Raw genomic sequence first — 16,461 nt, 5'->3', positions numbered from 1 at the left:
TACAGAGCCCCATAAATACATCTGGGCCCATAAATGTGGGGAAAAGAAAGAAAAGACACCCAAACCCCAAAGCACCCCCAGCTGGGGCGGCAGAGGTGCTGCTTCTGGGTTTGGAACCACTCAAGGCAACATCTGGCAAACCAGCGCCCTTTCACAGAGACGTTTTAGCGTCCCGGGAACTTCAAAGCCCTCCGAGCAGAAGGAAACGCCGGGTACGCGCCCGCATCCTGGATCTGGGGGAGAACTGGTGATAAACTGGGAGAGCTGGTGATGAAGCAGCAAATATCCCCTCCCCAGCCTTTTCCTCAGGTGCCCCTAAAGAAAACAGCACTCATGACAAATAGTTGAAAGTTTTTATTCATATAAAACTCATATTAAGAACATAAAAGATTGCATCTTAAAAAAAAAAAAAAAAAAGATCTGCAATTATTTACAGCAGTATTGCACAAGTAAAGTGGCAATTACCCTGTCCAAAATTCATCAGTGCAAAACACAAGTAAGCCAGGGAAATTGCAGTAAAAATGCTACATTTGCTGGGTCCTGTGAAACGAGTTAGTGATTCATCAGCACATCGGGGTGTGCTGGGCTGGTACCCGATGTTAAAGCCTGTCCAGGGAAAGTGGCTGAGATGGAGGAAAATGTGGCTTTAAAAGGGGGGTGGCAGAAATCACGGGGATGCAGAAGCCAAATTCCCACTGAATTTCACTAATGCAGAAGTCTTTGACGTGCCTAGATCACTACTGGGAAGTGGGACTTAGGCACTTTGAGAGAAAAACCAAAATATTCTCATTATCTTAACCCTATTGGCTGCACTGCCAGGAGAAGACAGCGCTTTGGAAGGTGATCCGTCACTTATTGCAGGGGCAGGGAGGAGAGAAGGGGAAACAAAATCTTTACAGGAACTTAAATAAGCAGAAAATAAATATACAACATTTCTACAAGTTACAGCATTATGGAACAGTAGAGTGCATTAATTACACAGGGGAAAAAAAAAAAAAGAATCTACAGTATTTACCAAGTTGAACTCTAAAAAAGTTTAGGAAAAAAAAAGTAAATTTTTTTTTTTTTTAAAACTTATTTATAAGCTGTATAAAACTTACATGAGAGAAAGGAAAGGAAATACATTGCACACAGATATTTGGCTCAGATGATGAAAATGATACGGTGCCCTACTCTAATAAATATTCAGGTATTTACAGTTATGGAAAAGAGGAGAAGCATTAACACATCACGTGAGATCGCCCGGGAATAAATCTGGTTTCCCCGCAACCAAGGAAAACTCTTCATCACATCCTTTTGGCAGAACAGAGACCAGAGGTTACTCCTAAAATGACCCAGAGCAGTCAGCCAACGCGGCTCCAACGAGCATAATCGCTATTTAAAAACATCATTCTTCTGTTTAGAGGCTTTGGGGGTTTTTTTTCCCTAAACAACTCTACGGGGGTGAAACCTGGTTTTTGGGAGTTCATTTTCCTACGCCTAGCTTTTAGCTGGGAACGCCTCCTGCGGAGAAGTCCCAGGCAGACAGTGCCAATACCTTGATTTTTTCCCTTAAAATTAATGTAATTTTTGTCTCCATCGTTGGCTGGGGCAGCCCGGCGGGGAGGACGGGGTAAAGTGCTCGGCTTTTCTTTGGTGTACTCCAAGGGACACATTCTGGGCGGCGCAGTGCCGGCGGGATGCCGAAAGGCTGCGAGACCCAAAAGCACCATTTCATCCACCAACGATGGATGAAACTCAACTGGGGAAAAAAAAAAGCTCGTTTGGTTTCCCCCTCCGCTGCCAAATTTTTTTTTTTTTTTTTTTTTTTTTCCTTTTAATTTTATCAACAGCCGTGCAATTTCACGAAGGCTCCCATGGGAAACCTGCGGCAGCAGCCTCCCTGCTGGGGTTTTCTACATAAACCCTACAGAAGAAAAAGTGATGGCTCCAGCACGGCTGGGGCAGCCCAGCCACGGTGAGCCAGAACCGAGGGGATGCGGAGCAGGAACCTGCCCTGGCCAAGCTCACCAGATATTTTAACCGCTCGCTCTCCACCAGTGCAAAGGTTCCCCCCGCACCCTCTCCAAAATATCCTTTCCTAAACATCCCCTGCTCCTGCAGCTGAGGCCAACTCCTGCAACCGATGCTCATCTTGCAGGTCCAAAAAAACCAAAAGGTAATCAAAAATTTCAAATAAAAATTAAAAATCGCTTCGTAATCCTCCAGAGGAGTGCAACCGCAGGCACGCAGCCCCGCACCGACACCGCGGCTCTTCGCCCACCCGACAGGCACAGGCAGCCAGTGCATAGAGGTCAGATTGTACAGTTTGTCCATCGTTAAAAACACTAATAATCATACATGGCACTCAACAGCTTCTCCCTGCATGCGCGTTGCAGGAAAAACCGCTATCGTGGGCTTGCGTTTGGGTTTTTTTCCTTTTTTTTTCTTTTTTTCCTATGGTGCTGGTGAAACCAGAAATAAAACCGCGGCGTTTGGAAGTGGATTTGAGAACCACCCGCACCAGCCAGAGGAAAGGGGCAGCTCCCGGAGGCAGAAAGGGGTACGTTTGTGCATAGATACGGGGGCGGCCGGAGCAGCCACCCCCCCGAAAGCACCCGCCGTGCAGCAGCCGCCCGCCCGCGAGATGAACTGGAGACCACGGGGGGCCCGAGGAGACAGACCTGCTTCTTCCAACGAGCCCTCGGGGCTCCTCCAGCAAGGCTGCGCTCCCTCCGCATCCGTCCGTCTGTCCGTCCTCCCCGGGCTTTTCCCAACGAGTCAACAAGTCCTGGCGCCCGGGGATGCGCCCGGCGCTCACCGCATCCTCCAGATGAGGCGGATGATGTAACGCAGCAGGCGCAAAATGACGACCTGGGGGTTTCCCGCCTGGTTATCCAAGAAACCCTAAAATGAAAGAGAAGGAAAAAAAAAAAAACAAAAGGAAAATAAAACCAAACAAGATGGTGATTTCCAGCGCGAAGCCCCTGTGCTACGAACACCTCGTGCGGTGCCACACAGATATTTCAGAGGTGCAAAATCAAGCGTTTTACCAAGAATGAAAGTAAACCCTGCGACCTTTCATGTTTTCCTTCACTAAAAAGCTTTATAGTACTCACAGGGTCGAAGGTGCCCTGTTTGCCTTGAAGGCGGCCGTGGGGATGTCACGTGCGAGTCCCTGCGCGTGGGCACAGGAGGCGCGTGACGCTGCCGGGAGGTTTGAAACGCGGCAAAGGAGCGGTAAGCCCTGCTAGCAGAGTCGGGGGGTTTTAAAAGCCACAGTGTGGGAAGGCTGAGAGGAAAAAATAAAAATAAAAAAATAAAATAAAATAAAAATAAAAGTCCCTCAGCGGGGAGAGCAGCATCCATCTCTGCAGAGGCAGGTCCCCGCCTGCGGCGACGACGTGCGGATTTTAGTTCAGACCACTCCAGGCGTAACCACCACCTCATTCACAAAACACGGCAAGCCGGACACGGCAGCCAAACTCTCCTCCCTGGAGCGAGGGATCTTTGTATCACAACAGCATACAACGAAAAGAAAAAGGAGCAATCGCCAAACGAGCATTTATTTTTAAGCCTTTTTTTTAGGGTGAAAGAACAGCCCAAACATTCCCCCTCTCCCTCTCTACACCGTCCCAAAACAATCCGATTCGGGCTATATTTAGTGCAGTAAAATCATGCCTGTGCATGCTCCGGAGAGAGAAATTACGCTGTTTACACCGATATGCAAACTGCCCTCCCCGCTACGGGGGCGTGACGCCGGCGGTCCTGCAGCAGGGTGCTGTCGCCATGGAGAGACGATGCTCGAGCATCCCCCGGCCGGGTACCCGGGCCGAGTGTGCCTCCCACCCTGGGGCATCCCTGCACCCCAGGGCATCGGGTCCCCGCACGAGGAGCTGTCCCCCACCAGCACGATGCTAAGCCCCCCGCGCTGCCTGACCGCCAAAAAAAGAAACAAAAAAAAAAAAAAAACTTACAGGCTTAGAGAAGGATGCAAGAGAAATGCCAAAAATCGGTTTTCTTTCATAAAGAGGTATTAAAAAAAAAAACTAGGGAGTTGAAACAAGACATTTTCCACCTCTGCAGGCAGCTCGGCTGCAGGCAGCAAAGCTTGGGGCACGCAACGGTGGCCAAGCGATGCACCCTCTGCCGGCAACAGCCTCGGCGTGGAGCTGGTCTCCGTGCCCGGAGGGTCCCATGGCCATCTCCGCTCGCTTTGTCGGGGCAAAGAGGGGCCGGATGGCAAGTTGTCCGATTCCCCGTTGTCTTGCCCAAGAGACGGTCCCGGGGGGTGACGGGCAGGGCGCACCGATGGGGAACGTGATGGAGAACGCGTGGCTCCGACCCGTCCGACAGCTCCGACCTGCCCGGCAAGTGCCGTTTTGGCAGTGCTCTTAGTTCCCCATTTCTAACCTCGCGCTTAAAGGGCAAACCCCAGCGAGCGGCAGAGCCAGGCGTGCCGGCAAGGCGTCCTACCCACCCCTCCTGCCGAAGGGCTCCCGCTCTGCACAGCCAGCCTTTTCTCCGGAGCAGCCGGACCACTTGCAGAGGGAAAAGTCACCTTTCTGCAAAGCAACAACCAAGCGCATGGGGGAAGCTAACTCTACAGCCCTTGCTTAAATGCTCTGAAACCTCCTCGTTTCTGGGCGCAACAAGCGAGAATTCATCAGATGCTAATTAAGCCAGGTACGAAGTGTTTTTAGGGTCATGCATGACAGCCTCTGCTCGTGTCATCTAGCAAGCAGGACGTGGTCCTCTGCGTTTCGGTTCTCTCCCCGGGGCAGCAGGTTGGAAGCTCGGCCGCGGCGCTGGGAACCGCCTCGTGCAAACCTGCGTGATGCTCTGCGCCCCATCCTGCTGCCGGCTTCGCACCCGCCCTCGCGGGTGAGGAAAACCCTTCCCCACCCCTCCGCAGCCCCCCGTTAAATTCATGCCCTCTTATACACCAGGCAGCGTGGATCGCCGCTTTGTACGGGGCGGCGCGACGCGCCTGGCGCAGATTTCCAGCGTGCAAGGTCCCACGCGGGGAGGTCGGAAGAGGCGTGTTCCGGATTTGGGATAAAACACAGCTTATCACCAGTTTGTTTCGGGTGAGGAAAGCCAGAGCGTTCGGAAAGAAAACAGAGCTGACGGAGAAGTCTCCAGCGAGGCGATGCAGAGAGGCCGTGCAGAAGGAGCTGGACCGCGGCAGCCCGGCACCCGTTTCGGGGGAGAGCCCCTGCCTACAGGCATCCGCCGACCGGACCCCTGGGAGCGGTGACGAAACAGGCTGCAGGAGTGACTCACGAGCCAGGGAGGACGGATAAAGATCCAGGCAGTCAGCATTTCGTCACCGACGCTGCTATCTAACGTGCTTCTGACTCGCTCTTCCCACAGACGAGCGCAAGGGCGAGTCGATGGACCAGAAATCACACGCACGAACATGCAGCCGTCAGTAACGTTCGGCAGGCAAGTTACTGGCTAACGTTGCTCTTCTGAAAACTACTGTTACTTCACCTCTCTGGGTTGGGTTGGTTTGGGGTTGTTTGGTGTGGGTTGTGTTTTTTTTTTTGCGTTCCTGCCACCTATTTTTGTTGCAACACTCAAACGTGAGAGAGTTTACAGTCTTAAAAATACACGTGTTTCAAAACAGCTCTGGCAGATTCTTTGTAAGAAAAGTACGTTATCAGACCGAGTCCATCCCTGTTTCTTGTTTGCAACTACACTTCCATGCACGCGATCCTCGGCAGCAGGAATTTGGGAGCCGGGCACAGAAACCCGCTACATTCGCTCCCTGCCCGTTTTCCTAAAAACGCCGGAGCGGGCACCCGACCGCTCCCCAGCTCCCAGCCGGGCACCGCTTCCAGAGGGGCTCTTCCCAGCGCCACCCCAAAAATACCCCAACACACCCAAACTGTCTCTGCCTCTTAACTTTTAGAAGTTTCTTCCTCATTATTGTCGGGTCCAGTCCCAATCCAGCAACACGCTTTATGGGCCCCTGGGTGCTACGAAAGATACTGCGAACTTCGTACCCGAAAACCTCAAGTCCCAGTTTAAAGGTTATTTTTAATTGATTTAATGACGCTGCAGCAGCAGACGACTCGCCGGCGCAGGCAGCACACCCCTGCGTCCAGGCGAACACAACCACCCGCGCATCCTTTTCTACATTTGAGTGAACGAAACATTCACCACAGAACTAGTTTCCAGAGATGATTAAGCTTTTCCCTTTTAGAGACTATGCGTAAAGAAATGGAAAGTAAAAAGACAAAAGTTACCCTTCTCGGATAATAGGAGGCATTGAACTCGTCTCCGATGCGCCGCAGCTCCTGTGCAATCCAGATTTCGGGCTGTATGTCTTCCGCTAGCGAGTGAGACTGCCACCGGGAAGCTGCACGGAACAGAACCGGTGCATTTGAGACAGATGAACAACAGAAAAATAAATACTTTATTAAACTTGGCAAGAGTCGACAGACTAGTACTATTTTTTTTTGTATTATTACTATTTTATAGGTTTTTTAAATACAGTACCTAGCAGTTGTGCAGGTGCCAGGCTGCTAGGGCCTGCACACGGCATGCAGCGCAAATGGGACTTGTTGCATAAGATGTGCATCGCACGAGAGGCTTTTATTCCTTATTATTTTCCTATTATTATCGTTAGGCTTTTATTCATTCATTTTTTTAATATAGGCTTCCTTTAGGAGCATCTCTCTGGCACATCCAGGCATCGGTCCCCTCTTAAATAGGGAGGAAGGCTGAGCTGCCACTCTCCAATTTCTTTCCCTAGCAAAAACCTTCTCCTCCCCCTCTTTCTAAATAATTTTATTCTCTTGCAGGCGCAGCAGCAACTTCTTCTCTAACCTTAAAAAACCTCTGTCTGGATAGTTTAATTGAATTCTCACATTTCTTCCCCAAACAGTTCTCAAGTGCTCAACGAGAAAAGGAAAACGATTGGTTTTGTCGTACTGAGAAGAAAGCCGCAACTGGATTTGTACGCCGAGAAACCACGCTCCCAGCAAACTGCAGGCCCCTCTCCAACAGCATCCTCCTGCACCTTAGCAGAAAATACACCCGACGCAAGAAAACAGCGCTGGCTCAGGGAGAAAAAAAAAGAGCTAATGCATCAACTATACTGTACTATACATAGCTATTTTAATCTCCGTTTTAAGAAGTTATTAGACACGTGATAAAGCCACCGCGCAACTCCCCAAACAGCCGGGGGAGAAAGGGGCAGCCCGTGACCCCGTACGGTACCTGCGCCGCCTTTGCCCCCTCCCGCAAACCCACGAGCAGGATCCGAGCAAGACTCACAGCCTTAAGGAAGAAAAAAAAAAACAAAAACAAAAACCACAAACAAAAAAACCCCAAAACAACCCCACACAACCCAAAAAAAAAAACCACCGCACAAAACAAAACAGAGCGTTTTGGCACAACAGCTTAGAAGGAATCACAAGGGAATAGAAATAGCTTCCAATCTCAAAATATTCAAAGGATTAGTGGGGCAGTAAAAAAAAAAAAAAAAATTTTTAAAATAAAAGCCTGGCTCCAACCTGACTGGAAAATGTATTTCCGAGCCAAACTAGCACTGCTTGGCTCAGGGATCTGTTTTGTTTTCACGCTGTAGTAGCGCAGGAGTAGTACCCGCCGCCTGCCCGGGGACGGCCCCGGCGTATTTATTTTCCTCGCTGGTGAATGAAACGCAGCGCAGCCCTCGCGATACTCCACCCCGGCGCTCCGGGAACGCAAACAGGATTTCGGCTGGGGCGGGGCGACCATCCGAAATCCCACCGCCGTCACCAGAGCCGGCCCCGGGCTGCTTTTCCCGGCAAGAGCTAAGCTGGGGGCGGGGGGGGGGGAGGGAAAACCACCCAAAAAGGAGACGGGACAAGAAGATGCAAAGAGACCCGGGGATGCAAAGAACACTGCGAGGGGGAGAGGTACCACTCCTTCTCCATCCTTCCCCCCCTTCTCCATCCTTCCCCCCTGCCCCAGCATCGCACCCAAGAGCTCATCCGCTCGAGAGATGGAGGCTGGGGTTGGTGGCTGAGAGCGAAATCGGGCTGAGGTTTTCAGAAAGGACTTTCTGTGGCGCTGCCGAACGGCGGTGTCAAAAGGGTCCAGTCATAACTGGTCCCAAAACCCGTCAGAGGTGCTTTCGGGGGGCCCCCAGTCATACCGCAAGCTGGCACCCGCCACCGACGGCGAAATGGCTGCCGCGGGGACGGGGACAAACCGAGAGGCCACCAGCACTCCCGGGATGCCTGCATCTCGCTCTAGCCCACGGGATGCTCCAGCCGGGGACCAGCACGGCAACGCTGCGGTCCCAGATTAGAAGCACAATAAAAAAAAAACCCACCAAAAAACACCCCAAACTGCACCTCCACCTCCCAGGCTTGGTCAACCAAACCCCCCTGGAGAAAGCTTCCTTGGAGAACCGCTTGAGATGAACCGCGCGCAAAGCTCAGGGAGAAAATGGCAGTGGCTCCGAAAAGAGAGCAACAGGAGTGACACTGCCAGCTTCTCGGCTCGAGGTTTCCCCCTTAAATTCACCTATTACACCCAGAGGATCTCCTTCACAGGCAAGGAGAGGTTCACACTGCTTCTCTCCCCTCTTCCACAGCGCAGGAAAACACACCGGGATCGAAACAGCACTGGGAAAATCCATTTAAGGAGCACTTGTATGTGCCTGCTCCAAGCACATCCCAAAAACCCACGTGCAAACCCTGCACTCCTGCGCCTTTAGACAGAGCTGCTCTTCGAGTAAAAAACCCAACCAAACAAAACAATCAACTCCCGTTAAGAGCCAAAGACTTGAAATCTTAGTCTAAGATTCACACAGCCCCACCAAAGGGTGGGTTTCTCCTCTCGGGTGGCTTTACGGCGAGCTCTCCCACAGGCACCCCAGCCCCACGCACGATGAACTCACCCCCATCCTCTCCTACTCATCCCCAAAAGCATCTTCCCAGATCCGCCGAGCCAGCACTGCACCACTTCCCACCTCCCATCCCGCAACATCCCCTCGCTGCTTTCGTCTCATTTCCCCAAAAAAATGGCTTTGGAGGTGGCTGACTGTACCCCGCGCTGTCAGAGAAGCGAGACACCCCGAAGCATCGCTGCGCACCAGCTCCCACGCCAGGACCAACTCCTCCTCCGGCAATCAGCGCTCGCTCGCACACCCGCACACAACCGAAGGCATCCCGTAATTCCCCAGGGCTGCCTCCACCTTTTTTGCCTGGCAGGGGCACCTTCAGCGCTTCCTTATTATTTGAGCCGTCAGCACTGAAAACTTTGGGGAAGGTTTTACGAGGTTTAGAAGAGGCAGCTTCAGGACAGAGCACGAGCTTGCTTTGCTCGACCGGGCTTGGAAACAGTCCAGCGCTGCCCACGGGAGAGGCCGGGAGCACCTATCGCACACAAACTGCTCTTGCTTACAGGAAGCGCCTGTTTATTATTATTATTATTATTAAAGGCCATTTGCTTACGCTTCCTAGAGCAGCTCTCCATCTCTCAGCCCACAGTCAGTGCTTTACAACAGATAAAAATCAGCACATAAAAACACAACAAAAAATTATACCCTTTGCTTCCTTGCAGAGGGACTGTCCCGCTTCCGTGCGGAAAACTTAACGGCACGCATCCGGCGGGACACCGCCGAGGCAAGGGGACTGAGGAAGAGGTGCGCAGGGCAAACCCACAGCCCTTTCTCGAGGCGAGCTGCGCAGTAAGTCCCAGCCTGGGAGTTGCAGTCCCTGACCGGGGATAAAACAGCTCCGCAGATCCGCACTCCCAGCTTAACCGTGTTTGAGAGTAGCCAAGGGTCCCATTTAAATAGCTCGAGTATTTTCCATTTGCTTATAGTTGTTTAGGATGATGCCCCTAGCAACAACAACAGAACAAAGGCTCCAGTAAAACCAGCATTTCAACAGCTTTCCTACGGTGAGGAAAAAGCAGGAGCTCAGAAAAGTCAGGGAAAACTTCAATTTCTTCCTGGAGCACCAAAAAAAAAAAACCCAAGTCACTTGCTGCTAAAACGTTGGCTGCAGCTCTCCCTGCCGAGGAACTCCAGCATCCTTGCCTGGCTGTGCCACGTGTGTTTGTGCTACGCGAGGTTGTGAAACTTGCATTAAGCTGTAATTACTGCAATAATGTCAGAAAATCTTTCCTAAGGGCATATTACAGTAAGCCCTCTGCAGCTGTAACCACAGCCATTAACCAGCGAGGGAATAAAAAAAAAAACACACCAAAAAAAAAGATGTTTTGATCATGTAAAGCTTGGAGTTGGTGTTTGTTATCCCCAGAGGAGCGCTACCGACGCGGTGCCTGCCTCGCTCTTGCGGGAACGCGCCCACCTTCTCCTGGTTCCCGGCAGAAGTTAAAAGGTTTCCTCCAATTAAGGGGAATTAATCACGAGAGGGGAAAGGCATCGCGGGATGGCTCGAGCAGCTCCAGCAAGCATGTTTTCTCCACCACTAGAGGCTTCAACCCAGCCTTACCTGGGAAGCCACATGTAAACACACGCCCGCCCGCCACCACGCCGCTTTCAAGCACCAATTTCAGGTTTCGCCAAAACAAGCGGGAGTTTTGTGACCCTAGCACCTATGACACTGGGCGGCTCGCCAAGAAAGAAACAGGAGCAAAAAACGAGCGAGAAGGCACTTACCTCGCAGCAGCGCGCAAACCCTTGCGAGAAGCAAGCCCTGACTAGGAAGCTGGATTAAAGAACTTTGTCCCCTCCTCCCTAGGCAGGGACTGACCTATCCCGGAAAAGAATAAAAGTAATAATAATAAAAAAAAAAAAAAAAAGTGCTGGATGAGCGGGTGTTCCCCGGCAGCGTGTTTGCTCGGCGGGCCCGGCCAGCTTGCAAAAATCCCACAGCCCCGGCTGCCCGGGCGAGCGTCCAGCCCGCCGCCAGCCCCGAATCAGCCGTGTCGCCCGCCGCCAGCCCCTCGCACGCCCCACGGTTTGCCCTGGCGCGGGCTCAAGGCCCCGGCGGGGCCTTTCGCAACCGTCCCGCAGGTAACGGCGGGCGCTCGGGCAGGGCTGCGCCAGGGGAGGGTGCAGCAAGGGTGCCGCTCCGGCACGGCGGCGGGGTGCTCGACCGCAGCCAGCATCCCGAAAAACCAGACGGCGGGATGCGGGAGGTGTCGCTGCAGGTGCGCGGCGGCCTGTCGCATCACTATAAAAAGCTGCATTTTGCATCTTTTGAGGGAAAAACAAACACGGTGAGGAACAGAAGGTGTGGCTGCCGGGCGCGGGATGACGACGGGAGCCCGGTTTCGGGCGCCCCGACCCACGCGGCCCCCCCGTCCCGTCCCGTCCCCCCCCCCGACGTCTTACCCATGGCGCTGAGGCAGTGGCTGAGGGCCTGGCAGGGCGGGCTGGGGGTCTGCGTGGCCTTGTCGCAGCTGAGGGGCGCGGGGCTGCGCTCGGCGTCGAAGGAGAAGTACCCGCTGGAGGAGCGCGACAGCAGCGGCGACCTCCTCACGAAGATGAAGAGGGGCGAGCGGGTGGCGAAGGGGCCGGGGCTGGCGGGCGGGCCCCACGGCGGAGGCCCCGCCGTGGCGGCGGCGGCGGCGGAGCCGGGCAGGGCGGCGGGAGCGCCGGGGCGCAGCTGCGCGGCCGGGCCCGGCCCCTCCGCCGCCGGCAGCCGCCCGCCCTCGCCGTCGCGTTGCGCCTTCACCTCGGAAGGCTGCTTGGCCATCGGGGCTGCCTGCGGGCGGAGTGGGACGGCGTCAGGCGAGGAGCGGCGTGAGGCGAGGAGGAGCGGAGCCGCCGGCCCCTCCCGCCCCCCCGCCCGGCCCCATTGTTCTGCCGAAAGTGCTGAGGCGGCAGCTCCGCGCCGCGCCGCCCCCCGCCGCCGCCGCCGCCGCCGTCCCGCCGCCCCCCGCCTCGCCTCACCCACACAGCCCCACCCCGCCCCGCTCCTCTCCCTCCCCACTCGCCCACGGCCCCCGCTCACGGTGCTCCCCGCCGGCTGACGGCGGAGCGGGGCGCCCGGCCGCGGTGTGCGCGGCGGCCCTGCCCCTGCGCCTGCCCCGGGCCCTGCGCCGCCCCCGCCGCCGCCGCCCCGCCCCGTGTTTACAGCGCCGCCGCGCCCCGCCCCGGCCCGGCCCCCCCGCCCGCCCCCACCGCCGCTGCCCGCCGCCGGCGCCGCGCCGCGCCGGTACGGGGCGATACGGGGCGATGCGGTACGATACGGCGCGATACGGCACGATACGGCACGATACGGCCGCCGCGCTAGCGCCCGCTGCCCGCCCCTGCCCCGCGCGCTTGTGCGCAGCCCTCCCGCACGCACCGCTGCTTGGCCACGCGCCGCGCCCCGCGCTCGCACCCCTGCGCGCCCCCCTGGCACCGTGCACTCGCACCTTTACACACCCCCTGGCACCGTGCACTCGCACCTTTACACACCCCCCCTTGCACCGTGCACACGCACCTTTACACACCCCCTGGCACCGTGCACTCGCACCTTTACACACCCCCCCTTGCACCGTGCACACGCACCTTTACACACCCCCTGGCACCGTGCACACGCACCTTTACACACCCCCCCTTGCACCGTGCACACGCACCTTTACAGACCCCCTGGCACCGTGCACACGCACCTTTACAGACCCCCTGGCACAGTGCACACGCACCTTTACACACCCCCTGGCACCGTGCACTCACACCTTTACACACCCCCTGGCACCGTGCACACGCACCTTTACACACCCCCTGGCACCGTGCACTCGCACCTTTACACACCCCCTGGCACCGTGCACTCACACCTTTACACACCCCCCCTTGCACCGTGCACACGCACCTTTACAGACCCCCTGGCACTGTGCACTCACACCTTTACACACCCCCTGGCACCGTGCACACGCACCTTTACAGACCCCCTGGCACCGTGCACTCACACCTTTACACACCCCCTGGCACCGTGCACACGCACCTTTACACACCCCCTGGCACCGTGCACTCACACCTTTACACACCCCCTGGCACCGTGCACACGCACCTTTACACACCCCCTGGCACCGTGCACACGCACCTTTACACACTCCCCTTGCACCGTGCACTCACACCTTTACACACCCCCCTCGCACCGTGCACTCACACCTTTACACACCCCCCCTTGCACCGTGCACTCACACCTTTACACACCCCTCTTGCACTGTGCACTCACACCTTTACACACCCCCCCTTGGACCGTGCACTCACACCTTTACACACCCCCCTTGCACTGTGCACTCACACCTTTACACACCCCCCTTGCACTGTGCACACCTTTACACACACCCCTTGCCCTCACACTTTTACACCCCCCCTGTGCACCGTGCATTCGCACCCCTACCTATCCCTCCTTGCACTGTGCACACACATCTCCACACGCCCCCCGCACCGTGCACCCACGTCTCCACACCCCCCGTGCACTCACGCTTTTACACCCCCCCGCACCGTGCACTCACACCCTTCCACACAGCATGCTCTGGGCGCACACCCCTTACATGGACACGCTTGCTCCGGCCACACCTTACACACCTTGCTGCACACCCACCGCACTGTGCGCACGCACCTTACACACGCCATGCACTCTGTGCACACCCCTCACGTCCATGGGCTTGCTCTGCACGCACACGCGTTACACACGCCTGCACACAGCCCCTTGCACCCACACAGCCCCGTGCACACCCCCCCACCCACTGCACACCCCCCTGCACCTTTTAAAGAGCACCTTGCACCCGGCAAACGCCCCGCTCCGTATGCTGCCTGATGCACACCCCTGCACGCCCCCTCCCACTGCCCCCCTCGCACACACGCGTGCACACACGCGTGCACGCCCCCCTGCTCCCCACCTCGGTGCGAGGCTGTGGGTGCATGGTGTCCGCCCCGGCTCCCACGCGGTGCCGGGGTCCCGGGGCAGGAGGGAGGCCAGCAGCCCCGGCAATCGGTGTCACCCGGCGGCACCCAATTGTACTGTGGAAGAAAAAAAAAAAAAAAAGAAAAAAAAAAAACAAACCCCAACACCCAGCAGCCTCATTTACGATATGTTTTGCATGAACAATCACAATATTATTTTGTGGTGACTAACTCAAACCTGCGCCCTGGCAGCCGGGAGCTGCCGACCACAGCTTCCTCCGGCCCCATCACCCGCGCCGGGGAGCGTGCCCGGGCATCCCGCTGGCAGCCGGGGAGACCCCCGGCCCCCTGCGCCGGCCCGGGGGCTGCAGCCTCCTGCCCCAACCCAAGAACCTCGGGGGGGAGCCTGGGTGAAGCCGGTTGTGGCTCCGTGGCCGGGGCTGGAGCACGGGGGACATGGCTGGGGCTGGTTTTATGGCCGGGGCAGCGCAGGGAGGTGACCGGGGCCATGGGGCGCCATCGCCTGCCTCTCCTCCCGCGGTCCATCATGCTGGCGGATGGCGCGGGGCAGGGGATGAGGCTCCGAATAAAGGCTGGAGAGGGGGACGGTGCCAGGGGAGCACCCCAGGGCACCCCAGCGCGGGGCGGGGACGGGAGCTGGTGCATCCCTCGAGCAGCAGCAGCATCACCAGCATCACCCACCACGGCGCAGCGAGGAAGGGCCCGGCGCAGCGAGGAAGGACCCCCCAGCTGAGCTTTGCTGATGGAGCAGATGCCGGGGTGGCACACGGGCCCCCCATCCCGCCCAGCACCCGGCGCTTCACCAGCCCAAAACCGGGGGGGACTCTTCTCTCCGGCCAACACCTCGCCCCCAGCCACTGTGCAAATGTTGACTTGTGCGCGAAGCCCGAGGACGGCGCTGGCGTCTGCTTCGACACCCAGCCCTTGCGTGAGTCAATAAACACCCTTATAAAAACACAGATGTCCGACACTTTTGCTAACTCCGGGGGTGGCTGGTGCTGTTCGCCTTCCTCCACTGCAAGGCAGGGAATTTTAGCAGGGAAATGAAAATAAGCCCCGGCAAAACCCCGAGGAGCCCTGGCGAAGCAGCGGGCGAGCCGTGCCGGCCGAGATCTCGGCGAGCAGCCCGCGGCGCCCGGGGACATCTTGTCCCCCAGCTGCCACTGTGAGGGTGTGCCTTTATCAGCCGAGGCCGGGGCTCCCCTGCCCTGCCGCCGCCACCGCGGCCACCGGCGCCGAGACGGGCTGCAGGGGATGGCCCTGCTGCAAACCTTGGGGGAACCGGCTCCGGTCCCCGCCGGCCTCGCAAGGGCTCGTTAGCCCAAACGCCTCCTCCTCGCCGCCCAAGAGCCCGGATGATAAACGTGCTCCCGGCTTTCGGGGTGACCCTGCCCTCCGTGATGAATGCTGCTCCGTCCGCTGTGCTGGCACTGGGGAGACCGCTGTAATTTCTCTAGATGGATGGCAAAACTGGTTCAGAGAGAGTTGGAAAGGTGGCCCCGGCTCCCAAAAACTTGCACCCGCGTTGTAAACCGTCCCTTGCAGGAGGTCCCAGGGCTGAAATCCCCTTGTCCAGCCCCAAAAGCAGCCCCGCGCGTACCCCGGACGGGCCAACACGCTGGTCTTGCCCACTGCCGGAGCATCCCTGGCCGCCCTCCCGGCAGCCGCCCCAGCTCCGACAGCTCTGTTCCCATCCCCTTCACGCCGCTCCGACGGGATGGAAAGGAAAAGGGCCTGGCGGGTGTTTGTGGGGGAAAAAATAATTTGGGAAATTCATTAGGAAAACTCATTAGGGAAAAATTTGAAGGCAGGGTCCCTCCTGCCGGCTTGACAGCACCGTCTCCTTTCCACACGGGGGTCCCGCCGGCGAGGCAGAAGCAGGGCGGAAAATTAGGCTTGTGCCTCCTTTCCTGGCCCTCCAGCAGCGGTACCCGCGGCACCGAGCCGGCGTGGCTCTGCGAGGGACCACCCGCTTCCCCAGCGCTTCCCCTGGGATCCGGGAGCCACTCGAGGCTTCGCTGGAGCATCCCAGGGGGGCCCTCGGTGCTGTGGCAGAGCGAGGGCGGGGGTCCCTGGCAGAGGCACCAGGGCTGCCGGGGGGCACGGGGCCGGCAGGCAGATGCTGTGTCTATTTTCTCCTCCTCGTTCATTTTGGTTTCTGTGTGGGTGGCTCATGTGAACAGAAAGGTGACGGGGAAAGCGTTGTGCGAGAACAGCCTGTCCTTTCAAACACCTAAATTTAAGCCGGCGATTTCGGTGCGTTTGCAGGGCTCACACGTGCCCGTGATTTTTTGGAGAGCCGCGACAGCCGCCGGCTTCACCCCCTCTTTCTCCGAGCACATTTTTCCCCCGTGAATCACGGCACCGGCCTCCTGGAATAAATCTGTTTCGACTTTGTCCTCATTCCTATTGTTGTGACCCATCTAAGAGGTATTTGCACCGAAGCCACATCCCAAAGGTCATCTAATTTTTGGCAGTCGGGCGTGGCACTCGTCAGTGGACATGGATGGAGAGAGGTGGAGTTTACAAACCCTCCTCTCGCCGCCGCCTCGGTCCCTGCAGCATCCATACCCCATCCATACGCCCCTCGGGGACGCCGGGTTGGGGATGCCACATCTCAGCCCTCGTCCCGCGGCACCGGCACG

The 16,461-nt window shown here is 57.0% G+C and overlaps 1 protein-coding gene across 2 annotated transcripts; it reads right to left on the bottom strand.

Moving 5' to 3' along the window:
* Positions 1–341: 341 nt before the first annotated feature.
* Positions 342–11,986, bottom strand: BCL2L11 (BCL2 like 11). 2 transcript variants are annotated; one of them, XR_012673273.1, is made up of 5 exons: positions 11,913–11,986; positions 11,291–11,663; positions 6,234–6,346; positions 2,664–2,886; positions 342–1,741 (listed from the first exon to the last, which is right to left on the bottom strand). XR_012673273.1 is itself a non-coding variant. In XM_075147857.1 (4 exons), the coding sequence occupies exons 2-4, from the start codon at positions 11,652–11,654 to the stop codon at positions 2,797–2,799; spliced, it is 567 nt and encodes a 188-aa protein (XP_075003958.1). In that variant the 5' UTR covers positions 11,655–11,663; positions 11,913–11,986; the 3' UTR covers positions 342–2,796. The 2 variants fall into 2 exon arrangements, 1 of the variants encoding a protein (XP_075003958.1); XM_075147857.1 differs by having other exon boundaries at positions 342–2,886.
* Positions 11,987–16,461: the final 4,475 nt, after the last annotated feature.

The sequence above is a fragment of the Calonectris borealis genome, chromosome 3, assembly GCF_964195595.1.
Source record: "Calonectris borealis chromosome 3, bCalBor7.hap1.2, whole genome shotgun sequence".
NCBI classification, from domain to species: Eukaryota; Metazoa; Chordata; class Aves; order Procellariiformes; family Procellariidae; genus Calonectris; species Calonectris borealis.
Note: the sequence above shows the minus strand (reverse complement) of the source record. Positions and strands in the feature narration are given on the sequence as shown.

What these genes read in the sequence shown, in the direction of transcription:
- BCL2L11 (XM_075147857.1), bottom strand. Translation starts at nt 11,654, where the DNA reads ATGGCCAAGCAGCCTTCCGAGGTGAAGGCGCAACGCGACGGCGAGGGC. An exon ending in CCACTGCCTCAGCGCCATGG is followed by an intron (nt 6,347 to 11,290) that starts GTAAGACGTCGG and finishes TGTTCCGTGCAG; the next exon opens with CTTCCCGGTGGCAGTCTCAC. An exon ending in CCTCCTATTATCCGAGAAGG is followed by an intron (nt 2,887 to 6,233) that starts GTAACTTTTGTC and finishes CTTTCATTTTAG; the next exon opens with GGTTTCTTGGATAACCAGGC.